We start from the raw sequence: 27,130 nt of genomic DNA, 5'->3' as shown, positions 1-27,130 counted from the left end.
ATACAGATGGCCAACAGGCACCTGAGAATATGCTCAACATCGCTAATCATCAGGGAAATGCAAATCAGAACAACAGTGAGATACCACCTCACACCTGTCCGAACGGCTATCATCAAGAAGTCTACAAATAATGAGTGTTGGTGAGGATGTGGAGAAAAGGGAACCCTTGTGCACTGTTGGTGGGAAGGTAAACTGGTGCAGCCACTACGGAAAACAGTATGGAGGTTCTTCAAAAAACTAAAAATAGAACTACCATGTTATAGCAGTTCCACTCCTGGTTGTATATATATGATAAAAAGAAAAGTAATTTGAAAAGACACGTGCACCCCAATGTTTGTAGCAGCGCTATTTACCATACCTAAGACATGGAAGCAACCCGTGTCCATCAACAGATGAAGGGTTAAAGAAGATATATGTGTATACATGAGCGTGCGTGCGCACACACACAGTGGAATATTACTCAGCTATAAAAAAGAATGAAATTCTGCCATTTGCAGCAACATGGATGGACCTAGAGAATATTAGGCTTGGTGAGATAAGTCAAAGACAATTACTGCATGATACTACTTACATGTGGAGTCTAAAAAAATAAAACAACTGAATGTATATAGCAAAAGAAATAGGCTCACAGATATAGAAAACAAACTAGTGATTTTCATTGGGGAGATGGAAGCAGGGAGGGGCGCAAGGTAGGGGTATGGGATTAAGAGATAAAAACTCCTATGGGTAAAATACAATAGATTGGCAATAGGGATATATTGTACAGCACAGGGAATTGCAGTCATTATTTTGTAATAACTTACTGGAGTATAATCTACAAAAACACTGAATCGCCATGCTATACACCTAAAACTAATATAATACTGCAAATCAGTAAAAAAAATTGCGCAGGGCACCCCAGCAGGCAGGTTCGGGACCGGCATCCTATCCGCTGAGACGTTTGAAGAAATCTGGTCTGCAGCCTTTTGGACTGATTTTCTCAGGGCCTTTGGAGCCCCTGTTCTGGTGGGGAATCGTGAGGGGGATGGCGTCACCTGGTTTCGAGGGAGACCTTCCTCTCTCCCCAGGGATTGTGTTGGATGTCTTTCTTTGTGTGGAGGTGAGTTCCTATCCTCCAGGGTCACCGTATGGCCAGGTGACTGGCTGCTTCTGTGTCCTGCGAACCTTTCTGATAGAAACTCTCCGGTTAGGTGAGGAAATCGCATATGCAAAGAAAGGCCTGGAGGTATGATACGGGGTGGGTTCTCAGAGCTGAGGTCAGCCTGGTCCAAATGTGACCAGTGAGCAAAAGCTGGAGTGAAGGCTTATTTCTCTTTCAGTCCTAATTATTCAAAATCCGCGTTGTGATGGTGAGCGCTCTGTGAACACAAACTTGTTTCTCTAGCCTGCTTTTCTTATGCTTTGGGACATTCAGTGCTTCAGCTCCCACCTGGTACCATCTGATCAGGGTTCTTTGGTTGTGAGCAACGGAATCCGGCTCTGGTTAATTGGAGCAGGAAGGGGATGGACGGGAAGGTGGTCGGTTGGCTCATGGGGTTGAGGGAATGGGTGGAGGCCCAGGGCTGCTCTGGGGAGCGGAGCTAGTATGCAGCCTCCTCGGGGTCAATAGGGCAAAGTCCCTAGGGAGAGTCCCTTACCTAGTGTCATGTTTCTGCCCTTTGGCTGGGGAAGGGCCGGTATCTAGACATCTGGACCCCCCCCAACGTTGCCCCCACTGGGAAAGAGGTAATCCTCAAAAGAGGATGAGGTGACCACCAGGCTTCTTGGGAAACTGGCAACGTCATTCCCTGCTTGTGGGCGGAGAAGAGGCCCCGAACTGTACTATACTTGAGAAACTTAGAAACTCTGACAATAATTGGCGCAGAGTTCTTTAATTCTGTTCCTACACCTAGTTTGTGCGACCTTTCAGGTTCTCTAACTAAATTTCAATTTGTACACCCTCTTACACCTGACACATACTCACTTATTAACTGAGTAATTCCCAAGCCAGGCATTGCCATAACGCCAGCCTTGACATTTACCGGAGCTTTTTAGCTCTTGGGAGACAAAGCTCTCAGGCTTTCAAGATGTCAGGTTGACGTTTGTGTCTGGGGGTAATGATCTGCTGAAAGATGCTCAAGCAAAACTCGGAAATACCGTCTAGGTGCCAAGTGTGTTGGCCTCGCTGATGTTTTCTGAGTACTTACTAGGTGCCAGGTATTACATGCAAATTACTTTGATTCTCATAATAACGCTGTGTTACAGGTGTTTTTATTCCCATTGTATAGTTCCGGAAACTGAGGCTGAGAGAGATTAATGAAGTGGCAAAGTGGAGAATTGGGGTCAGGTTTTATCTCTGATTTTAAACCTTTGTACTTGGTCATGAGCTCTACCCCAACGATCCCAGGTAAGATGTCTGCAGGGGCCCGCAGGTGGACCAGTGAGTGTAGCTGGCATCCAGGGATGCTGGGGCCTTTGGTGAGTTGGAGAGTATCTGTCCTAAAGGGGGAGGGTGCCTCCATTTGATGGCTGACGAGCTGGAGCAGGAATATGGCTCACTGGGTGTCACCACCTGGGAGTTATTTTTTTGCCCCTGTAAAAACGCCTGGTTTAGCAACGTGATCCGTATAGCCCAGTTTCTGAAAGACCGTGCATGAACCCAACAAAACACATCTCTGGGCCACAAGTGGTGGAGGGTTGTGGGTTTGCTTTCTCTGCGTGAGACTGGACACAGCACTGTTCATTGCAGGATTTTGGCCACACGATGCAGGAGGTCAGAACAATCTCCTCCAAGGCCAGGGACTTAAAGTCTGAAAAATGATGGACGCTGGGAGCTCACATCTCCGTACAAAGGCTCCCCTGTTTGGGCTGCTTGCATCTTGATCCTGCTGTGTGTGCATTTTGTAGTAATGATTGTGGTGTATGGATGCCAGACTGCCAGAGCTGAAACCATTTTTAAAAATGTCTGTGTAATGTCACCCGCACAAGGGAACGAGCCACTTGGAAACCACGCACAGATGCAGCGGAAGCCCAGGATATTAAAATCTTGAACAGTATCATTCTTGCTGAGATTTGCCTGGGTATGGATATGTTTTCCGAGACAGGATGCTGGGGGATATACAATTACAGCAATTTGCTAACCAGCCCCAGACCTCAATTAGTACAGGATCCTCGTTCTCACTGTTGTATGTAAATTAAGACTGTTTCACCAAGGGATTGTTTATGAGGGCGGCTATGAGATAGAGACCTTCTATCATTTTTTTTTTCCCCCCAAGCAAACTGTTTAAGAAAATAAAACCGTAAACACTCTTAAATCACAGCGCGATACGGAAGTGCTGAGAATTTTTCTTTTCAAAAATGAGCATCAGTATTTTTAACTCTGTTTTGGCTCTTCTACATCTCCAGCCCAAGAAGTGCCATCCATGTACTGTGCAATGGAAGGAATTGATTTGCGAGTTAGATAACTACCAGATTGTTCCTCTCCCAACAAGGTCTAAAATATCGCGGAACTCTGAGGATGTTGGATACGGCTTTCCAAATGAGAAACCTACTTTCTCTTCGCCAGCCTAGCATCCGTGCGTCTGTTCACGGAATCCTGTCGGCACATCCGTGCAATTTATCTTTGTGGTTTACTTGTGGAAAACGTTGCGTTTGCCCCAGTTTTGAAGCGTGACCCCATGTTACATGTTTATGTGACTACTGTTACTCCGGAAGACTGTGATCTACAATGGACCGTTTTCAACCATAGTTTCAAAAGAACCGCCTCTTCTTTTTCCTCCTCCAAATGCCTCTAGAGTTAACTTTCTAGGTCTGAGGCCTTTTAGAGATCCTGGCACTTTTTTTTTTTTTTTTTGCCTGAAAGTTTCCAAGAGTAGTTATTTCATTTTGCTCCACTGATGGGGGCCCCTTTACTGTTGGCTTGAGGGGAGAGAGTTTGGCAAGGCCACATCTCACAGTGGGGGTGTGCGCAGTATTACATATTCGAGGCCCTCTCCGTGCTCCCGTCCCTCCCCCTCCACATTCCCTCCACCTGTTTCCAGTTTTCCTGGAGCCCAGAGATCCAGCATTTCAAAGTGAACAGTAACATGTTTTTTTTTTTAAAAATGTTGATCATCTTTATGTGTTTTTAAAAAATATTATTTGTTTATTTATTTATTTGGTTCCGCCAGGTCTTAGTTGCCGCACGTGGGCTCCTTAGTTGTGGCATGGGAAGTCTTAGTTGCGACATGTGGGATCTAGTTCCCTGACCAGGGATCGAACCCGTGCCTCCTGCATTGGGAGCGCGGAGTTTTAACCACTATGCCACCAGGGAAGTCCCAACAGTAACATGGTTTTTATTTTTATTTTTAAAATTTTATTCGTTTATTTTTTTGGCCATGCCGTGTGGCCTGCAGGATCTTAGGGATAGAACCTGTGCCCTTGTGTGGGAGCGTGGAGTCCGAACCACTGGATCGCCGTGGAATTCCCAGTAACATGGTTTTTAATCCGTTCACAGAATCGTGCAGTGATCACCACGGTCAATTTTAGAACATTTAACAATCACTCCCCATTCATTGCCCCTTTACCCTGACAACCACTAGTCTACTCTCTCCCTCTCTGGATTTGCTTATCTTGAACATTTCACGTAAATGGGATCATTCAGTAGGTGAACTTCTGTGTCTGACTTCTTTCACGTAGAATAATGTTTTTAAGGCTCATCCACGTTGTAGCACACATCACTTGATTCCTTTTTATGGATGAATAATGTTCCATCGGGTTATTCCATTGTCATATTTTGTTTTATCCATTCATCTGTTGATGGACATTTGAGTTGTTTCCTCTTCTTGGCTATTATGGAGAACAGTGCTGTGAATGTTCGTGAATGAGTTTTTGTGTGGATGTATGTTCATTTCTCTTGGGTGTAGACCTAGGAGTGTGGTTGTGGAGTCATGGGGGTTAGCTCTGTGTTTAACCTTTGGAGGAATGTACAGACATTTGTTTTTGTTTATTTTATTTTTAAATAGTTTTTTGGCCGTGCTGTGCAGCATGTGGGATCTTAGCTCCCCAACCAGGGATCGAACCCGTGGCCCCCTGCAGTGGAAGCGCAGTCTTAACCACTGGACTGCCCGGGAAGTCCCCTGTACAGACTGCTGTGAACATACTCGGGTCTCTTCCACATTTCCTGTCTTGACCTTGCGTCTTTCCTATTAGCAGTTCTGCTATTTCTGGCCCCTTCAAAGCCAAACTTCTTAAGAGGAGTGTCTGTACTCACGTCTTGGTTTCCTCACCTCCTGCTTTGTCCTGCCAGCTCCACCCAGACCCTCCATGTTAACAGTTATCACTGGGCTTCCTGTAGACTCCAGTGGATGGTGTCAGTACTCCCGTGTCTTGATCTCAGAGGCATTGGATTATTTTTCTTGCTGATCATTTTTCTCCTGGAAACTGTCGCTTCCAGTGTTTTTCCTTCGATTTCCTTGGCTCCTTCTCTTCTCCATTAAATGTGGGAGTTGCTGAAAGTACTCACCTTGCCTAGCACGTTCTTTTCCTGGGTGATCTTGCCCACAGCTGTGGCTTTATGACTCACAAATATTTTAATTCCAGCCTGGATTTCTCTGAGTCATGATGCAGAAGGCCAGCTGCCCACCTGACTGCCCTGCCTGTTGTTCATGGGTGTCTCGGACTCAACTTGTCCAAAACTGATTTCACTGTCCACCTTCCCTCCTGCTCTCTACCCACCCCGACAGAGCACCTGCTTCTCCACTATGATCAATAAGCCAGGACTCTGCCAGTTGGCTAGGCCAGGGATGTGCGACTGATCCTGGATTCTTCTGTCCTTTGCCTTTTTGTGTCGTTTACTTAAAATAATATATCGTAAACATCACTCTTCTTCAGGTTATCACCAGTAAACTGCAGTAGTCTTTTTTTAAAAGTAAATTTATTTATTTAATTTATTTTTATTTTTGGCTGCGTTGGGTCTTTGCTGCGTGCGGGCTTTCTCTAGTTACGGTGAGCGGGGGCCACTCTTCGTTGTGGTGCGCGGGCTTCTCATTGAGGTGACTTCTCTTGTTGTGCCGTACAGGCTCTAGGTGCAGGGGCTCCAGTAGTTGTGGCTCGCGGACTCTAGTGCACAGGCTCAGTAGTGTGGCGCACGGGCTTAGTTGCTCTGCGGCATGTGGGATCTTCCCGGACCAGGGCTTGAACCCGTGTCCCCGGCATTAGCAGGTGGATTCTTAACCACTGTGCCACCAGGGAAGCCCCTGCAGTAGTCTTCTAATTGGTCTCTCATCTCTCTCCACCCCACCTCCTGATCTTTCTAAGAGGAATCTCTCTTCCGGCTACTACCTCCTACTTTAAACTCTTAGGGGCTTGCTTTTGGTTTTAGGATGAAGATCAAAGTCCTAAAATTCTCATGTGCGGGCAGCCTTTCCAGCCTCCTGCCTCCAGGGCCCCCTTTCTCTCCACTCCAGCTACACTGATCTTCCAGGTCCTAAAAAGGAAGATCCTCCTCTCTCCTTTCTCTCCTAACCTCCTACCTCCCGGATGCGGATGCGAAGGCTACAAATGAGGGTGGGTCCTGCCTTTTGTTTTTGCATATCTCATTTTCCCTGGTGCCTCTTTTACTACCCTGTGTCTGTTCTAGTTGGTGCACAATAAATACGTCTTTTGAATGAACGAGTGAATGATTTGACTTTATCTACCAGATGGACAGAACTTTTTTAAAAAATTAATTTTATTTTTGGCTGCGCTGTGTCTGTTGCTGCGCGCGGGCTTTCTGTAGTTGCGGCGAGTGGGGGCTACTCTTTGTTGTGGTACGTGGGCTTCTCCTTGTGGTGGCTTCTCTTGTTGTGGAGCATGGGCCCTAGGCACGTGGGCTTCAGTAGTTGTGGCAGATGGGCTCAGTAGTTGTGGCTCGCGAGCTCTAGAGCGCAGGCTCAGTAGTTGTGGTGCGTGGGCTTAGTTGCTCTGTGGCATGTGGGATCTTCCTGGACCAGGGATCGAACCCGTGTCCCCTAACCACTGTGCCACCAGGGAAGTCCGGACAGGACTTTTCTCCTGGAGAAGGATGTAAAAGTAGCCTTTCAGCCAGAGCGGATGGCTCTGTTTCCAGCATCATTGGTGCGTGGAAGTAATTACCCAAGCTCAAATGTCTGCTCTCTGAAACGATTGTTGGCTTGTCTGTCTCCCTCCCCCCCCCCAGGGACACAGTACTCTTTGAAATGGCCCCCTTCCCTCTGATTTCTTTCCTTCCCCTGGTATTAAGACCACTTTAAAAAAAAATGAATTATTTGGCTGCGCCGGGTCTTAGTTGCGGCATGTGGGATCTTTAGTTTTGGCATGCAGGATCCAGTTCCCTGACCAGGGCTGGAACGTGGGCTCCCTGCATTGGGAGCGTGGAGTCGCAGCCACTGGACCACCGGGGATGTCCCTAAGACCATTTGTGATGGGCCCTTTTCCCAAACACAAGTGCAATTGTTTTGCTCGCCTGCTTTGCGTTGCCAGTGGCTTCTGAAGACGACCCCAGTCCTGAGCAGAGATTCAAGCCCCTGCTCCATCTGTCCTCTCTGGCAGAAGCTGCCCTCCTGTTCAGCCTGCCGGGCCCGAATGTTGGTTCTGTGATGTGCCAGGTTCCTTCCTGCTCCTCGCCGGGTCACACCTTTGTAGATCCTTCTAGGCTTCTCTCCCTGAGGACCTGCCTTCCCCCTGGCTTCTCCACATCCTTGGGGATCCAGGCTCCCCTCTTTCAGAGCCTTCATTTATACCTCCTACAGTGGAGTTCTTTAGCTTCCAAAGTTGAAATCGCCCCCGGGGGAATTCCCTGGTGGTCCAGTGGTTAGGACTCCGTGCTTTCACTGCCGAGGGCTCGGGGCTCAATCCCTGGTTGGGGAACTAAGATGCTGCAAGCTGCGTGGCATTGCCAAACAAAACAAAACAGTAATCACCCGGAAAGTCCCTTAAATTGCCCAGGAACTGACAGTAATCAGCTCTGATCAGACATTCTCATGCATCCTAGAGGTCTGAGTATTTCCAAGCTAGGCTAAAGGTGGCAAGTCCACGTACACATTTCTAGACAGCAAATCATTACGCCTTGAAGATCCCTCCAGTAGGGGTGGGTGGAGGATTCTGAAGGGTGCTGCTTGCCTGCTAGGCTTCCTCCCTTGTCTGTTATATATTGAGCTTCTATAGCTATGCTTGTCTGATAAGGTAGCCACTAGCAGTATGTGGCTGTTGTAATTTACAGTAATTAAAAAAAAATGCCTTCCTCAGTTGCACTAGCCACTTTGCAAGTGCCCAGAGGCTGCACAGATATTAGACAGCACAGATACAGAATGCTGCCATCATTATAGAAAGTTCTTTTGGACAGCACTGCACTACAGCTTTCATATATTAATATGTCATGCTGGATGCAGTAGGTGGAAACACCTAGCCACGGATTGGCACAGCATAGAACATGCTCAAAAAATTACTGTATTGGTGTCTTAAGTTTCACTTGATTAGATTCTCCTGGGCCTGCTCTTTCTTTGAAAAGTTATGTAAAGAGAGAACACAGCTATCTTCCCATCTTCCCAAGTTGGCATTTCTTATCCAGGCCACACTGAACCTCCTTTCTGCTGGGCCCTTTGGCATGTTGGCACATTGGCTGGGGGAAAATAACTCAGAATGTGCTGGGCAGCCCTCTCCCCAGCCTTCAAAACGTTCTGCTGTCGAATTCACTTCCCTGTGTGTCTCCTCGCCTAAACTGGTAAGGGGACCAGGTCTTCCTGACCTTTTTAACGTGAGGCAAGTGATTTGTAAGTAGCTGCTCAGTAAATGCTTTTTGAATAAAGACTCTCTCCCAAGAAATAGAAACTAATTAAGGGAAGAAAATGGTTTATTGGATTTTCCTTTCAAATGATAAAATCAGTGCATCTCCTGGCAACAAACTAAACAAAGTATACAAAAAAAAGGCTAAAAATTCTCTGTCAGGTAACCTATGTTAACAGTTTGATATACTTTTCGCCTCTCTCTTAGAAAAATATAAACAAATGTATATACCATGTTGGGCTTGAACTGTCTAGATCTTGGCCATTCTAGCAAAGTATCCTTTATCTCTTATCCCTCTGTTTACCCTCGTGCCCTTCTATGCTTTACTCTGCCTTGAAGGGATTTTTAAGGTTTAATTATCTTGACAGTTAAGAATGATGGAAACCTTGGCAAATGGGGAATTTCATGTTCCACCCTAAGGGTAGGGGAAACAGCCTGGAGGATGTACTATGTGGAAATGGGGACCTTGTGTGCCTGGATCTTGATTTTTGTTTGTTTGTTTGTTTGTTTTTTGTGTAAGAGAAGCTAGTAACCTGGATTTCCAGATGCAGTTTCTCCTAATTTTAAAATATTAACAACTAACTTAAATTTAATTAATTAATTAATTAATAATAATTATTATTTTTGCGGTACGCGGGCCTCTCACTGTTGTGGCCTCTCCCGTTGCAGAGCACAGGCTCCGGACGCGCAGGCTCAGTGGTCATGGCTCACGGGCCTAGCCGCTCTGCGGCGTTTGGGATCTTCCCGAACCGGGGCACGAACCCGTGTCCCCTGCATCGGCAGGCGGACTCTCAACCACTGCACCACCAGGGAAGCCCTATTAGTATTTTTAAATAAATTTATTTATTTTTAGCTGTGTTGGGTCTTTGTTGCTGTGCGCGGGCTTTCTCTGGTTGCGGCGAGCAGGGGCTACTCTTCGTTGTGGTGCGCAGGCTTCTCATTGCAGTGGCCTCTCTTGCTGCGGAGCACGGGCTCTAGGTGCACAGGCTTCAGTAGTTGTGGCATGCGGGCTCAGTAGTTGTGGCTCATGGGCTCAGCAGTTGTGGCTCATGGGCTCTAGAGTGCAGGCTCAGTAGTTGTGGCGCACGGGCCCAGTTGCTCCGTGGCATGTGGGATCCTCTCGGACCAAGGATCGAACCCGTGTCCCCTGCATTGGCAGGCGGATTCTTAACCACTGCGCCACCAGGGAAGCCCTAACTTAAATTTTAAAAGAATTACCCAGCTGTGGGTGGACTGGATTCAGTCTGGGGTCCTTCAGTGGGCCACCTCCGGCCCAGGCCATTGCTGTCAGTTTCCCTAGATGATTTCCGGACACTTGCTTCCCTTCTAGATCACTGGTTCATCTCATCGGCTGTTACTCGGGCCCTCTTCCTAATAAGGCTGACCTGGTTTTGTCTTTCACCTCCTTAACCAGCCTCTAGTAACTCCGCATCACCATACAGGAATGTGGGGACCGTCTTTCAAACCAGGCTGCTATTTCTTGGGTTGGGACCAGATATACTAGTAGTTGCTGAGAGTTGCTTGACAGATATCTTTCAGTTCTAGACTCTCAAGCCTGGTGAGATGCTTCCCTCTGAGAAGCCTGAGGGAACAAGGATGGAGACAGGAAAGAGCAGATTTAATTTCTCTCGACGCTCGCCTTTTGAGTGGGACAGAGGGAAGATGAACTTGAAAAGCCATTTTTTACTTTCCCTTTTTGAGGCTGAACCCATATTGCTGGCTTCACATGGATAAGTACCTGCGTGATGGGCCTCTTGCTTTATCCTGCTGCGGCAGCGCTGGACAATCCAGGCAAGCATTAAGGGAGGTGTGGAAAAGAGAACCCCAGTCTTAAAAGGGTCTGATAAGAAAAAGGGCAAAAATGTGGATTTCCCCGGTGGCGCAGTGGGTAAGACTCTGCGCTCCCAATGCAGGAGGCCTGGGTTTCGATTCCTGGTCAGGGAACGAGATCCCACGTGCATGCTGCAACTAAGAGTTTGCATGCCACAACTGAGGAGCCTGCCTGCTGCAGCTAAGACCCGGCGCAACCAAATAATAAATAAATAAATAAAGTTGTGTTGCTAAAGAATTAAAAAAAACCCCAAAACTTAAAAAAAAAAAAAAGGCAAAGAATCTGGACTAAAAGATTTGGTTAAATGGTCATCACAGTAGAGGGTCTCCCAGTGGGGAGAGTGTTTTCCCTGGAGAAAGTCATTCCTCGTTTCTAACGCTAAATCATTCTGCAACAATAGCTCTCCCCAAGAAGACTGGGGAAGAGAGTTAGGAAATGAGTGGCCTGAGAAAACCCTCCCCTGAGTTTTCCCCCTTCGGTTTCTCAGTAATTGCGTTTAGCTGCAAGGCCCCATCACATTCAGGATATAAATCCTCACTTAATCGCCTACTTTGGGGGAAGTGGGCTCTTTAGGGCAGAAACGAGGATGGCTGAGTACCTGTTGAAAAGGTAGTTTCCTCCTCTAGTTTCTTGCTGACCCTGGAACGGCCAGGCTCCCTTTTGTGTAATCTTCCCTGTCCACGTCACGACCCTACGGCTGTCTTGGTTTGCCCGTCTTGGTTTGCTGGGACAAATTCTTAGACCTGGGAGGAAAAACTGGATTTTCCAGTGATCACACCCTCATTTAGCTGATCAGAGGTCTATTTGGGGGCTGCCTCTGAGCCAGACTGTGTCAGGCATTGGGCTACAGCAAAGAAAGTCAGAAAAACTGAGATCAAGGTCACATGCTGGAGGAGACACAATGAACAAATGAACCAGCAAAAAAGAAAATAAGTCACAACAATTTTCAGCTGGAGATGACCACAATGAAGGGGGAAAGAAACCTACTTTAAGATGATACCGTAAGAGGGCTGGAGACTTGGGGTGGCCACGGAAGGCTTCTCTGGGGAAGTGACATTTAAGCCAAAAGTTGAAGTTGTCAACTATGGGAAAGTTGGGCATACAGCATGTTCTAGATGGAAGAGTCAGCAAGGACAAATGAACTTGGCTCGTTAGAGGCTGTTTGTGGTTAGGGTTAAGTGAAAGGAGGAGAAAAGGTGGGCGGGGCCAGATCCCTAGAGGCGTGGTAGATACTGATAAGATGCTGGGTGTCTACAGTAAGCCCCTTGGCGGGTTTTTAAAATTAATTAATTATTATTTATTTAGCTAGCTGCACTGGGTCTTAGTTGTGGCACGCAGGATCTTCGTTGTAGCATGCGGAATCTTTAGTTGCAGCATGTGGGATCTAGTTCCCTGAGCGGGGATCGAACCTGGGCCCCCTGCATTGGGAGCACAGAGTCTTAGCCACTGAACCACCAGGGAAGTCCTTGCAGGTTTTAAGTAGGGGGCTACTTATTTTATTTAGGTTTGAAGAAGGCTGCTAGCAAGGGCAAGTGAATAGTCCCAGGGCTTGGATCAAGGTGGCAACTGTAAAGGGTGGACTGAACGGGAACAGGCAGAAGTGAGGGTGGGCAGGGGAGGAACAGCTCTCTGCAGAGCGCTTGCTATGTGCCAGATACCACGTAGGCACTTCCATGCCTCCATCCTGACCCTGCCGGGTTCAGCATTCTTCGCGCACGTTGCAGATTATGGGGGTTCTGAGGCCTCCTCTCTCCCAGGCTTCCTGAGCCTCATTTGAGTAGGGAGGAGAGGGCATTAGGAGGCTTCCGGGGGTGGAAGGTCAATCAGCAAGGGTAGGGCTGGGTCTGTGGGCCACCACCTGGTGCTTCTGCTTTGACCCGGGAGAAAATCCTAAGCCTTGAGGGGATTTTGAGGCTGGCTTGGGTTGAACTTGTGCCAGCCTGGGAGGACTTACTGTGAAAGTTTGTATTTCCCATCAGTGAACCCCTTTCAGAAGCCGGTTGAGAAGGGCTGATCGGGCGCAAATCGGGGTGAAGATGCATAATGATTTGGGGAAACTGGTTTGAGATTTCTGGGTTAATGTCTTTTCTCTGCCCTGGTGCCTCCTTCCCCTAAAGGAGAATTACCTACCAGTAATAACTGGTGGTGCTTTGATGAGCTGTTCACTGTGAGTGCATTGCCTTCTTTATTCTTAACAGCCCTTTAAAGAAGAGTCAGTTACAGCTCTAAGAGTTACAGCTGAATTGACTGAGGCACAGAGAGGCTAAGTAACCTGCCAAAGAACACACAGCAGGCAGGTGACAGGGCTTGGATTCAGAGCTGGTGGCTTGGCTCCAGAGCCCACACCCTGAACGACAGCATTGTGTTGACAGTGGCCGGCACCAAACATGCCCTTAGTGATGGAGAATTACAAGGTGGCATCCCGGAACTCAGGGAAGTCACTTGACTGGTTTGGAGCGCTTTGGAGTGGGACCCAGCTGTGATGGAGCCCCCAGCATGCTGCTTTGACCTGCATGCCTCAAGGCCACAGAAGATTTTGCCTCTCTGAGCCTCACCTATGAAATCGGTACAGAAACACCATCCTTGGACTTCCCTGGTGGTCCAGTGGTTAAGACTCCACGCTTCCACTGCAGGGGGCACGGGTTCGATCCCTGGTCGGGGAAGTTCTGCATGCCACGTGACGAGGCCAAAACAGGAACAAAACCCCATCCTTACGTCGTGGGATATTTGGGGAGGATTCGTAAAGTAGCTTCTTAATAAACGTTAGCTGTGAATCGCATGAGCCCAGTTTGAGAAGGAAAGAAGAGAGAGATTTTCCTGGCTCCCCCTCTCCCTAATGTGTATTCACAAATTCCCGGAATTTGTCCTGCTCAGCTTTTTGTCCATCTGTGATCAGTTTCTTATTCAGTATTTCTAGATTGAACAAATTCTGTATTCATCCTGTATTTACCAGCCACTTCCTCATGGGCTTGTTTCTCTCTGGGCCTCAGTTTCCTCGTCAGTAAAATGAGGAGTCTGTGGTCCTAACCTCCTCCTCCAACTGTGGTGAGGAGCAAGTCAATTGACATTTGCATCGGGAACAGTGTCTCACAGGAGATAAGTGGTCAACAAAAGGTAGCTGTTATTACTATTATTTGTTCTTGGCTGCCCTCCCACGGTGGGCAAGGGCCCTTCCCTGGGAGCCCAGATGTCTAGGAGTTGTTCAGTGACTATTTGTTGACTGACTGGTCCCATTGTTTTCTTCTCTTTGAAATCTGAAGTCAGGGCCGCCAGGTGAAACATAAGGCACTATTTTCCTCTTAATGGTTGCAGACGTCTCTGTGGGTGGTGTATTGACAGAAGGGTAGATCTGCATGGCAGCTCGCTGGAAGTTTCTTTACCACCAGAGTTTCTCAGCATCGGGTGCTGTTGACATTTCCTGGGCCTGATCATTCTCCGGGGTGGGGGGGGCTCTCCCGTGCACCGTGGGGGTGTTTAGCAGCATCCCTGGACTCTGCCCGGTAGATGCCAGTAGCAACCCCTCTCTCTTTGCCTAGGGGTGACAACCGGAAGTGTCTCCAGACATTGCCAAGTGTCCCCTGGGTGGGGGGACCGGCTTGAGAACCACTGTTTTTCACCGTTCTAGACACCTGAGCCCCTTAAAAGCACCTTATTAATGCGGGGGCGGGGTGGGAGGATGTGCTGAATTCCTGCTTGCTGGGGGCTGGGGATGCAGACGTGGTCCCTGGCATGTAGTGAGAGTCCCATAAATCTTGTTGTTGTCATCCATTTCTCCCCATAGTCATTTAAACGTACCTTAAATAGTTAAATACGTGACAGGGATCAGAAAGAATTCAAAGAGGAGTTCAGTGTTGGCTGATTTCCTGGGTGTTCCTCCAGGCCTTTTCAAACCCAGAACCCACGCAGCTCTCACCCAGGTTCTATTTCTGGCCTTTTTACACTTGAATTTTGCCCCAGGCCACCACATAAAGAAGTGATTCCTTCTCTGTTTCATTTTATGGCTGCATGTCAGTCCCCTATGGATGACATTGAAGTTACTTCTCATCTTTGGCTTCCATCTAAGGTGTGTTGCAAGGGCTGTGCTAATCCATCCTTCCGTGCACTCTTAAGCCTGGGGACCTCCGTATCCAGGTGACGTTAAGCATCCTTTTGACCAGGGTAATTTGGGTGACATTCTGGGCCTAAACATCTTTACTTCCTCAAAAAAAGGCCATGAGGCGACTAGAGGGCCGGTCCCTTCTTCCCTGGTGTCTTCCTAGAGAATTTTCTTAGTCTTCGTTAAGGTGACTCTTAGAGAGGCCCCCGCCCAGGGCGTGTGGGGAACGTTGCCTGGTTATGAGCGGCAGCACCTCTTTCTCCATCTGCCCCCTTCCTTGCAGCCTCTTCATCCCCCTTTCTTCTCCAGCCCGCTTTGCTGCTTCAGCTGCTGCTGGCAGTCTTTTTGTTTTTGAACTGTCCCTCTGATGCTGTAACTCCCCATTGCAATTTGAAAGCCACCCACCAGCACCTGAACTTTCCAGAACCTGAGCTGAGTCCCTGCAGCCTAGATAATAATGCACATGGGCTTCAGCCACTAGAACCAGGGCCTCCTGCGAGCTTGCTCCTCTGCCAGCTACCGTAAAGGCCAAAGGCAACTGGTTTCTCCACATTTTCTTTGTGGTGATTTGGCAGAGTTTTCAGGGCCTCAAATATGTACACAACGTCGGATGCAAGCCTTCTGGGCCTGGACCTGCTGAACGGGTGGGTGGGGTGCAGCAGTTTTTCTTGTAGGGAGTTAGGCCCGGCCTCCCCCTCTCTGTGAAGACCGAAAGAGCTTGGCATTCTGGAACCAGGAAATTCCTGTTGAGATGTCGTCGTTTTTTCCAGAGGGCTTCATCCCAGCTGAGGGAGGTGCGGGGAGCAAGGGCTACGTGGTGGCAATTGCCTTTAGATGTTGAGGCCTAAACAGTGAATTCGTTTGTAAATCAGCCTCTTCTCCCTCGTTGCAAGCAATTTCTGTCTTGCCTGGAGGGTTTGGAAGTTTATCTTTTACATATGAATGTGCCCATTAATCACCACTTCTGCATTATTGGGAGGGAGGGAGGGAGAGAGAGAGAGAGAGAGAGAGAAAAGTGGAGGGAGGCGGAGAGAGAGAGGGAGGGAGGGAGGAGAGAGGAGAGGGATGGGGGAGGGGGAGGGGGAGGGGGAGGGGGAGGGGAGAGGGAGATTGAGTTTGTGTTGTACAGTGGGAAGACGGTTTTCTCATTTCTGGGAGAGGCACATCAGAACTAAAGATAATTGGAAACAATTATTTCAAAACACCTTCAAAATGCAAAAGCCATCCCAACTTCATCCCCCTGCCTGCACCCGCCTTCTGATGTGTGCGCTCCAGCGGGTAGAACCACTGCAGCTTCTTGTGTTTATCCACATCAGCGAAATAAATGGCTCTTCGGTGCTCGCGCTGAAGATTTTCAGCTCAGCCGAGCTGCCGTCTGCCGAGGGTGGTAAATTAGAGCTGAAAGCCCAGGGACGCGAAGGCACGTCGCCGGGCCTCCGGCTGCCTGATTGCAGGGAGGTGAGGCTGTCCTGGCCGCGCTGGTCAGCCTGGTAAGTGGTGACTCTTAGCCTGTCGGCAGTGCTGCTTCCTCCTCCCCCTGGGAGAGGCTGCTGAGGATCCGGAAGCAGGAATGTGTGCCGTGTGGGAGCCTCAGTTCTCTTTAAAAGAGAGGCTAGGCCCTCAGAACAGCAGAGCTTTCTCGATGGCAGGTAAGCACCCCATCCCAGGGTTACCTGCCCCTCGCTTGCTTGGCCTCTGCGGTACCCGGCTTCCTGGTACAGTGACATTTCCCCCAAGTTGAGAGTGACCCTCTTCCTCCCACTGCCTCATCTCCATTCCAGCCCTTCTTTTCCTGACCTGGAAGTTCACAGTCACATGCGGGAGACCTTTTAGGAGCCCAGCTTAGGCCAGTGCAGCCTTTCCCTGGGGAGGCCCAGGCTGAGGCCCCGTCTTCCAGAGTCTGTGGGTCCAGGAGATGCTCCAAGTCAGCAAACTATTCGCCTGAGAGTTTCTGTCGCTTACGTGTTCCTTGTGGCTTGGACATTGTCTGTGGCAAGAAAAATGATGTGCCCTCCCTGTCCCCATGCTTTGCTCCCGATTCCCCTCCTTTTCTGGTCCCGGGCCTGGAGGACATTCCGGGCTTTTGTTTCATTAGGGTGTAATTACTGGCTGGAGAGGGCCCTAAGATTCCTGGGGAGGGAGGTCTGTTAAGGTACCCGCTCTGTGTCTTTGGGAAACGCCTTGAAATGATGCACTGCGCTAGGCTCTGCTGCTCCTGGAGAGCAGCGTGTGGTCACATTTGGGGGAGGCCATGGCGAGGCCTGGCAGTTACCCCGCGTGTCCTCGTGGCTGAGCCTGCACAGGCCTCTGCCCCTGCGCCTGCCTTGGCCGTTACAGGAGGAAACCTGGACTTTGCGCGGTCCTGTGGACGTGGAGAAATCGTGCCCTGGGCTGATTCCCGGCTCCACTTTATATAGGCTGGCGTTTCCGTAACTGAAGCTGTGGCATTGATTTAACATGCTCCTCGGAGAACTCAGCTCTGCTTTTGGAGAGGGATGGTGGTGGAGGAGGCAGAGGGGAAAGAGGAGGAAGAGGAATGTGTGTGGCTTTAAAAAAAAAAACAGCTGCTGTTTATTGAGTGCTTCCTCTCTGCCAGGTATTACACTAAGAGCATCACATGAATTAACTTGTTTAATCTGTGGATAACTCCACGGGGTACCACCATCTCCATGTGACGGAAGGAAGAGCGGAGGCACAGAGAGGTTGAGGAGCTTGCAGGGTGGCGGCAGGACTAGGTCCTGACCACTCTGTATCCTCTGCCACCCGGCCTGACTTCACTGTAGGGTGACCACTTGACTGTCCATCTTTAGCCAACCAGTGGTTGGTCACCCTACTTCCGGGGCCTTGGCTGCTGGTTCGGGCCTGTTGACCGAGAGTCTTTCATTCAGCCCCTGTCCATGTTGCCATTGAGCTCATCAAGGAAATTTAACACCCACAAAAACACACCACAGGGCCGGTCCTCCAGGCCCTGGAGTCCAGGGGAAGCGCCCGGCCTTCAGCTGGGGCCTGTTCTCTCTCCGGAGGAGACAATTCCCTGTAACTGGTGTGTCATTTCCTAGACTCTGGAGAAGGGCGAGTGCTGTGACTCAGGCGCCGGATGTGAGTGGGGGTGGGGTGTGACTGGCCTGGATGGATGGACACTGGGAAGAAGTGTTGGAGGAGGGGAGATGGCCGTGCAGCCCCCCAGCCTGTTTTGTGGTGTAGACCAGCCTGTGGTGCCACCAGTGAAGGTCGGGAGGTGAATCTGCTTCCTGGGAAGCGCCTTTGGGAGAACGACTTGCGTCATCAGCAAGTGACACACCATGATTTTCCACTTTTCTCCCGGTTCCTGGAGCTCTCCAATCCCCACAGCCCACCGTCTGCAGCTGGAAAGGAAAAAAGCAAAATGAGAGTGTACTCTTAAAACATTTTGAGCCCCTGAATTAGGAAGTCTTTGGGCTGCAGAGCTGAGCCACCCATTGGGCCTTTGGAGCCGCACTGCCTGGGTTCAAATCCCAGCCCGGCTACTTGTGTGATCTTGGGTGGGTGACTTAGGGGGAAGGGCGCAAAAGGCATTTTGAACAGGGTCTGGTGCATTGTGTGCAATTCAAGAACATCTTAGCTGTTAATACCCGCGGCTCAGGAAAGCTAAGAGGCTGGGTTATCTGGAAGGAAGGCGTCCCTTAGGTCAAGGGACATCTAGGAAGGCCTGAGCGGGATTATTTCTGGCCTATCACAAGACACAGGTTCAGGGAGGATGTCGTCACACGCTTGGTTCCTAAATACTCAGTAGACCTCGCCCTATTATTAAGATTTCAGTGAATTGGCACAGGAGGGGAAAATTCTGCTGTTTCCTGCTCCATGCCAAGCTGTTTCCCTGAGTCACTGCTCTGGCCTTTTCTTCTAGACCGCTCTACTGCCTCGCCCACGTTAACTCCTTCAGAACCAGACTTATTTTGGGATGGAGGGGGTGGGCCAGCCCTGTAAGAATCCCAGGTCCTGCTACTTGCCAGGAAGGTCTTTCAGATTAAGGGTGAACCGTTTCCCTGGTGATTCACTGTCCAGTGGCTGTGTGTCATCATTCACGATTACACATGAAATGCATTTAGAAATATGTCCCTGTCAGAAGTAAATCATTAAAGAGGGGAGGAAAACACCCCCCACAAAACCTTTGACTCAGCTTTCTAGAAAAGGTCCTCAAGGCAGCTTTGTTACTGTGACTACAGCAAGGTTCCCACCCACCATTCTATCACCAGCAGAGGCCTAGCCTCCATTGGAGTGGGTAGGTTTTTAAGTTAGAATGCTGGCCCGCTGTCTCATACCTGGGAGGGACACTGAATCCAGCCAGCATTTCTCAATTTTTCTCCCTAAGAGGCTTCAGTGAAAGCCTCTGCTGTTGACAGATGTGTCTGTTGTGTGGAATCTATTAAATTTCTACCCCTTGGATACAGCCACTGAATGCTCATTAACTCTGGAGGGAGTCGGTGTGTTTGTAACCAGGAATGGAATTGGGGATTTTCTCTCTTGCTCAGACTAGAGGGTTGGGGATCCTCTTAGGTATGGGCAGCCTCGGGACAGACTCCTCCTCTCACTGTGTTAGACCCTGCTGCCCTTTCGTTTCCTGGTGGCCTTAGGTAAAACTGTCTCCTTAGCGCTCAGTGGCTTATGAGTGCATTCATTTCTAGGGATTCCCCCCACCCCGTTTCACACGGAATTAAAGAATTGCAGAGTTAAAATAGACTTTACGATCCTCTGGCCCTGTAGTTTTTTAATCTTTAGAGTTGATGTCTCCTGTGAGAAGGTGAAGTAGGCTCTGGCCCCTCTTTCCAAGAAACTGCCTCCACGTACAGAACCTTGGCATGCGGATCATGGGGCCCTGAAGCATTTCCATGGGCTCCGGGTAAGAACTGGTCTGTTCCTTTTCTCCATCTCTCCTCCCATTTTACAGGTGTGTCCCTGAGGCCCTGAGAAGTATGGGGAGTCGCCTGGGGTCATGTGTTTAGCTGTTTTCATTCTTTCTCCTTGGCTCCTTGCTTGGCTTTCGCTTCCTGGGTTCTGAACCAACCCTACAGGTAGCGCGATGAGGAAGGAGAGGAGATCAGCAGGAATCTCTAGGCTGGAGAACTCACACTCCATCCCCCAAACATGCAACCTAGAGCATCTCGAATTAGCGTGCACCTTAATCCTTCAGAAGGCTGGTTAAACCCCCTGATCACTGGGCCCTATTCCAGTTTCTGGCGCTGTAGATCTGGCGTGGAGCCTGAGAATGTGCATTTCTAGCAAATTCGTAGGTGATGGCTGCTGCTGCTTGTGTGAGGACAGCACTTGGGGAACCATCATCCTAGATCTCAAGCACAGGTGAATGACTTATACTGCAGTGGGAGGAGCTGGAGAGCTTTCTGGCCCCAGGGGTCGGCCAGGTGTGGGCTGGGCTGTGGGTTTCGTCCACTGTGCCCCATGCTCCAGCTCTGCGGTGCTCCAGGAGGCTAGTGCCACTCCTGGGAGGGATTGGGAGGTATGTGAGGCACTTTCGGTTGTCACAGTGTTTGGGAGCATCGATGGCAGTGGGTGGGAGGGGGCTGAGGTTGTCCTGACAAGGAGGAGGAGCCGTCCCTGCCAAAATCCATTAGTGCTCTGTTGAGAAACATCCACAACACTACAGTTGACCCTTGAAGAAGACGTGTTGGAACTGCTCTGGTCCACTGACACGTGGATTTTTTTCAGTAAATAGAGTACCTGTGTTTTCATTTGACCAATCTTTAAGTGTAGGGGAAAGTTTGTGTTTGATTACAGACCACAGTATGTGGAATCACAAAAAACTAGGGTGTGAGTCTTGATTCTGTCCTGACTGCTTGGCTTCCCACCCTTGGGTGAGTCCTTCATCAGTTCTTTTGCTTTTGAGGCAGAGATAGCAGTACGTGGATTTTCGACTGTGTGGCGGTCGAAGCCCAAACCCCTGTGTTGTTCAAGGGTCAGCATTACTTGTTTTTTCCCTGAATTTGTTCCTAGCTTTCCACTGGCCTGACGTTGCTCACGTGCTCTCTTTCAAAATCTGTCCACAAACGGAATAATACATGTGAAATCAAAACCTTGGCCCAATGGCTTTCCCTTTTTGCCTGGCTAGGGTGCCATTTCTTCTGGGACACATCTCCTTTGAGCCCCCAAAACGCTTTTCTTAAACGCCCATTCTCTGACACTTGAGCCCAGTTATCTGGGTTTATTAGATCCACGTAGAACAAATCCCGAACTCCTTCCTGGGGTCTGCACGCTCACGCTGATCAGCCCCAGGTTTGTCCATTTGGTGACATTTTTTATCCTGAATCAGGTCTCTGTCATTTGCTCATTACTGGCTTTGGTTTGCACCTGCTGCTTTTTTATGTGATGCTGAACCTGCTAAATATTTCCTTTTTAATTTTCCTTACTTTGATAAAGTAGTCCAGGCACATGATAAATAAGGGCACATGGTGGAAAATAATCTCTCCCCCACACTTTGCAAGCTCTCCTCCCCTGAGGCAACCACCAGTCTCCATTAAGAGCTTGTATTTCTTGTGTTCAACCAGGAATATTTTAGGCTTATGTAAATTATGAATATATTTAAAACATCTTTTTCAAAAAAAATTAAAAAAAGGAAAAAATAGAAGACAAAATAAAACAGAAAGATAAAGACAAAAAAGAGAAAGACAAAAACCCCCATATTTCTTGGGCTGTGTGTGTTAGTCTGTTAATGGTGCTAGACATGCATTGCTTTTTTTTTTTTTTTTTTGATAAATTTATTTATTTCTGGCTGCGTTGGGTCTTCACTGCTGCACGCAGGCTTTCTCTAGTTGCGGCGAGCAGGGGCTACCCTTCATTGTGGTGTGTGGGCTTCTCATTGCGGTGGCTTCTCTTTGTTTCGGAGCACGGGCTCTAGGCACGTGGGCTCAGTAGTTGTGGCTCGCAGGCTCTAGAGCACTGGCTCAGTAGTTGTGGTACACGGACTTAGTTGCTCCGCGGCATGTGGGATCTTCCCAGACCAGGGCTCGAACCCGTGTCCCCTGCATTGGCAGGCGGATTGTTAACCACTGTGCCACCAGCGAAGTTCCAATACCATACTGTTTCGATTACTGTGGCTTTGTAGTATAATCTGAAGTCAGGGAGCATGATTCCTCCAGCGCTGTTCTTTCTTAAGATCGTTTTGGCTATTCGGGGTCTTTTGTGTTCCCATACAAATTTTAAAATTATTTGTTCTAGTTCTGTGAAGAATGCCATTGGTATTTTCATGTGTTGCTCTTTTAACCTGATGCAGAAGCTTGGAGATTGTCATACGTCAGTTTGTCTAGAGGTGCCTCATTCTTCTTCATGGCTGTATCCCGCAGTATGTTATCAGGCCAGCTCCCAGTTTGTGGACACGTAAGTCCTTTCTAGTCTTCAGTATAACACACAGTGCTGCAGTTGAATCATCTTGCATGTGCTTTGCTGCCCTGTGACCATGTCTATAGAACGTGCTTCTAGGAGGAGATGGTTGGGTCAAAGACCCTATAGAGAAAGTGAGACTTTTTTACGTACGGTGGGGAAGTGGGGTGAGGATCCCTGTGGGAATGAGAGGAGGTGCTCTCTGGGGAAGCTTGCCAATCCCAGGCTGCATCTTTTTAGTGCATTTTCCCACTAACTAGCTGTTGTGTGCTGCTGGGCCAACCCTTTGGGTTCTCCAGGCCGCTGTTTCGATGTCTGTGGGATGGTCCCCTGACTCTGGGGTCTCTTCTCCCTCAAGGTGTCTGTGGTTAGCATTTAATTTCCTCTAGGGGCTGTGTCTCAGTGCAGCAACCTGAACATTTGTTCAGGATTTTCCTGCAGTCTGCATGGTGAGCCTGGGGAATTCCCTTGTGTAGTTTGGATTTTGCAAAAGTGGTCCATTGTCTTTATGAGCCTGCTGGAGGATGCTCCAGCTTTCAGTCAAAAGTAAACCACTAGGAGGACTTGCATGTGGCCATCTTGGACCCTGTTGGTCTTGCCCCAGCGGCTCCTGTCCAGACAAAGGGCTGTGACACACAGCACAGCCTGTGTGCTGGGACTTGCCTGAGAGGTAACCCTGGACGGGGAACGTCATCAGGCCATCTTTGTGGATAGTCATCTTTCCGGACTCCGCGTCCCGTCTCATCACCTGTGCTCTCGGCATAGCTTTCTCCTCTTCTGGTGCCTGTAGCTTTCATTCCTCAAGGATAGAAGGTGCCCCTGGGCATTCCATTGTATCTTCCCTAAGTTAACAGGACAGCCATCTGGCATGGAATGGATTAAAATCTTCGCAGGTGAAGATTGGATGGTGGTGGAAGTTTGGTTTTTTTTTAAACGCAATAATCTATATTTTTTGTTTGTTTTTTATAAATTTATTTACTTATTTATATTTGGCTGCATGGGGTCTTCGCTGCTGCGCACGGGCTTTCTCTAGTTGTGGCGAGCGGGGGCTACTCTTCGTTGCGGTGTGTGTGCTTCTCATTGCAGTGGCTTCTCTTGTGGAGCATGGGCTCTAGGCATGCGGGCTTCAGTAGTTGTGGCACGCGGGCTCAGTAGTTGGGCTTGCAGGCTCTAGAGCGCAGGCTCAGTAGCTGTGGCACACAGGCTTAGTTGCTCTGAGGCATGTGGGATCTTCCTGGACCAGGGTTCAAACCTGTGTCCCCTGCATTGGCAGGAGGATTCTTAATCACTGCGCCACCAGGGAAGCCCCAAGTGTATGTGTTTTAATGAGATGCTGGGAGAATAAAAATAGAAAATAATGGATTGACAAGGGTGGGGTTGGCATTTTTCAGATGAGAATCGGGTGAGAATGTAGTTTGCGTTGATCTCTTTGGAGGAGAGTCGCAAACATGATGCCTACTGGTGACTGGGCCACGGGGACTCTGGTGGGTGGGGTATTTTTTTTTTACACAGTTATACTTTTTTTAACCTGCTAAACATGAATAAATGTTGTCTTCCACCACAAAGTATGTTTGCCTTCATTTTCTTGAAGTGTGTGGCCTTCTTTTCTTGGTCTGTCTCTTATGGTATCCTGCTTTTGCCATCAGACATGGATGTGTGACAGCTCACGGCAGCTGGGTCATGGCCTCGTCAACAGGGACACAGTAGGGAAGGGTGGGGACTGTGACAAAATGGGGGGTATTTTCCCATCTAAAAAGTGGCTGGCTGGTATTCAGCTCTATCTGGTCCCATAAGGCCCTGCAGGCCCTGATTTTTTTTTAAACTAGAAGCCCCAAATCTAGGATATTATGTGATGTTTCTTAATTTTTATATTTTGGCAGCGAATTAAAACTTTTACAGAAATGTTATGTCGGCTAAAGAAAGACCAACTGACCTCTGAGACAGGCAACAAAGATGGGGGGTGGGGGGGGAGTATATTCTAGGAGGAAGGTCACTAAAATGGCATTAGGTTTGGGGACAAAATGGGTTGTGTCCCTAACACCCCCTTCCCGTGGGGCCTAGTCCTCCCCGATCGCTTTAAAGTATGTGGTCCTGTGTGTCTTTTTCAGATCCTGGCTCCACAGAGAGAACAGCCCAGAAAAGAAAGTTCCCCAGCCCTCCGCATTCCTCCAATGGCCACTCGCCACAGGACACATCAACAAGCCCCATTAAAAAGAAAAAGAAACCCGGCTTACTGAACAATAACAATAAAGAACAGGTAAAAGGCCAGTGGGAATGGCGTCCACACCCGGGGGACAAAGGCTGTCGTTTTTCTCACGCCGCGTGCTTGGCATTTAGCAAGCTGCCTTGCTGCGGCTGTCATTTGCATAGGACAAGAAGGGCAGCTCAAAGTGGGCCTGTGCAGAAATTTCCAGTGGGTTTTTCAGATCTCTTTGGGGAACAAGGGCAGTGACCCAGATAGGATACCGTGCTCTAGGATTTGGGGATTTTCCTTGGATTTCTTTTTCCACACGTTAGGACTGTTTGCCCCTGTGGCCTGAGGGTGTTGCCCTCCTAGGCTGTTGCCCGTAGGACAGTGCCAAGCTCTGCCTGGAGGTGGTTGTGTGGCTGAGGCATGCTCCCTTCTGGTCTCAATTTTCTCATCTGTAAAAGAATGGGTTTAGGTCTGTGGTGAGAGACAGCTGCCCTCCTACCCACTGCCCACTGCGACTTGGGTAGTTGGTCACCATGCACCCTTTTCAGAGTGCACAGTCTCTGGCAGACTCCGCCCTCCCTCAGCAGCCAGGACCAGCTAACTAGATGCAAAAATCGATGCCATCTTGGATCTTGTCTCAGGAACCTTCTAGCTCTAAAATTCTCTGCTGCAGGCTAGCTACTCTTCTGACTTAAAAAAATGAGAGGTGTTTTAGTGGACCATGAGCTCAAGTCTCCTAGCGGTGGAGGAAACGGGATGCCCAGCAGGTCTGATGCCATTTCAGCGAGGATTCATGGGCACGTAGTCATCGATTCGTGCAGGTGATGGATGCCGAAGTGGGCCCTGGGGATTTGAGGTTGAATAAAACAAGACTATTGCTTTCACGGGAAGAAACCTAGCAATGGTTAAATGACCAGGACTGTGAGAGGGGGACGTTTCTGTGCGTGAATCTATTTTCTCTCTCAGAATTACATAGGGAAGTGCCAGCTCTACTGTGGCCTTGAGGCTGTGGGCAAGTTAACCTCTTTGTGCCTTGTCTCCTCATTTACTGAAATGGGAATAATGATCTTAGTGCTACCAAACTGGCAGGGCTGTCGTGAAGAGGAATTGATCTAAGTGACATAAATACTAATAATTAAAGTTAAGCCAGGGCTTCCCTGGTAGTGCTGTGGTGGAGAATCTGCCTGCCAACAATGCAGGGGACACGGGTTCGAGCCCTGGTCTGGGAAGATCCCACAAGCCATGGAGAAACTAAGCCCGTGAGCCACAACTACTGAGCCCGTGAGCCACAACTACTGAACCCATGTGCCACAACTACTGAGCCCACATGCCACAACTGCTGAAGCCCACGCGCCTAGAGCCTGTGCTCCACAGCGAGAGAAACCACCGCAATGAGAAGCCCGCGCACCGCAATGAAGAGCAGCCCCCACTCGCCACAACTAGCGAAAGCCTGCACATAGCAACGAAGACCCAACGCAGCCAGAAATAAAATAAGTAAATTAAAAAAAAAAAAAAAAGAAGTTAAGCCAGAGTCTACATTAAGAGGAATAGTCACCCAGACTATCCATGAAATAATTAAACGACAGCTGTGGAAATGTTCTAGGCCTGCACTGTGCAGTGGGATAGTCACAAGTCATGTGTGGCCACTGAGCATTTGCAAAAGTGGCAGATGTGCCTGAGGAACTGAATTTTTAATCAATTTAAGCGGCCACCTCTGGTTCGTAGCTTCTGCGTTGAATAGCCCAGATTTAATGAATTGGGAATCCTATTATAGGAGGAAAAACTGGTGAGTTCTAAGTAAACTTCTGGGAGGAATTGCAATTTGAAAAAACATGTATAATAATAGTGTTGGTGAGAATACTACTAAAAGCAGAACTTACAGTGTGCCCGTCCTGTTGTAAGCCTTTTTTTGTGTGTTAATGTTTATAATGATGCTGTGAGGAAGGGCTGCAGTTGTGTCCATTTTACTGATGAAAACACAGAGGTTCAGAGAGGTTAAGTCACCTCCCCAAGGCCCCACAGTAAGGGGTAAGAAGCTTACATCTGCCTGGCTGGCTTGAAGCTGGCGACCACCCACCCCTGTCACCCGGGAGCCATCCCATAGCTGTCGAGCTTGAAGACTAAGAAAGAAACATGAAGGCTATAAATAATCCTCAGACCTTAATTTACGGCAAACCCTCGCATTCCAGTTGCTGTAAGTCATGAAGCAGATATTGTCCCCCTTGGACAGAGACAGTCTCTGAGTGGCTCCTTTGCGTGTGTGCACACATGCACTCGTGCTTTGTGACTTCCTCCTGTCCTTTTAAGAATTGGCTCACGTTAAAAAAAAAAAAAGAAAAAGATAAAAGACATTAAGAAAAACAAAGAATTGGCTCACATCTCTCTCTCTCGAAACTGATCAACTCTTAGGCCGATCACACATTTTCTTCTCTCTCTTCCTCATCCACATGTTCATACCACTTCTATAACACTTAAGCCTCGTGACCACAATGGTGTGTTTGTAAATCTCTGTCCCCCTCTGGTAGGAGCCTCAGAAGGTGGTCAGTGTCCAGTGGCTGCTTTCGCCCCAGCGTTGGACACAGGGCGGGAGCTCATGAATACAGAATGCACTGTGGATGTGGAGCAGAGCAGGGGTGACCGGTCACAGGGCACGGTCATGCTTCTGAAGGTGATTCTCCTATCTGCAGTACTGATAGAAGAGTTAACGGAGCCATTGGTCTGGAGGGAAGGGCTCCAGACCTGGAGACCTGACTCCTTTCTGTCCCACTGCATCTGGGAAACTCACTGTGGGACCTTGTCAGTTGCTTTCCCACTTCTGAGCTTCAGTTACCTTGTAAAATAGGGTTTGTACTAGGAACATTCTAAGGTTGATTGTAGG

General features: G+C 48.8%; 1 protein-coding gene across 17 annotated transcripts in view; it reads left to right on the top strand.

The window, feature by feature from the left end:
- The window catches only part of ZMYND8 (zinc finger MYND-type containing 8), a 126,413-nt gene that overhangs the window by 14,319 nt on the left and 84,964 nt on the right, over positions 1–27,130 (top strand). For 13 of the 17 annotated variants that reach the window (XM_089897008.1, XM_030762897.2, XM_089897005.1 and 10 more), the window contains one exon: positions 24,167–24,315. The exons of 1 other annotated variant lie outside the window; for it this stretch is intronic. In XM_089897008.1, coding sequence (XP_089753134.1) covers positions 24,167–24,315 — 149 coding nt within the window. 3 more of the 17 variants (XM_089897009.1, XM_089897003.1, XM_089897010.1) reach the window with 3 other exon arrangements.

The sequence above is a fragment of the Delphinapterus leucas genome, chromosome 15 (assembly GCF_059928025.1).
Source record: "Delphinapterus leucas isolate spDelLeu-1000000601 "Yukka" chromosome 15, BTC_Dleu_Yukka2, whole genome shotgun sequence".
NCBI classification, from domain to species: Eukaryota; Metazoa; Chordata; class Mammalia; order Artiodactyla; family Monodontidae; genus Delphinapterus; species Delphinapterus leucas.
This window is presented reverse-complemented; position numbering and strand designations above follow the sequence as displayed.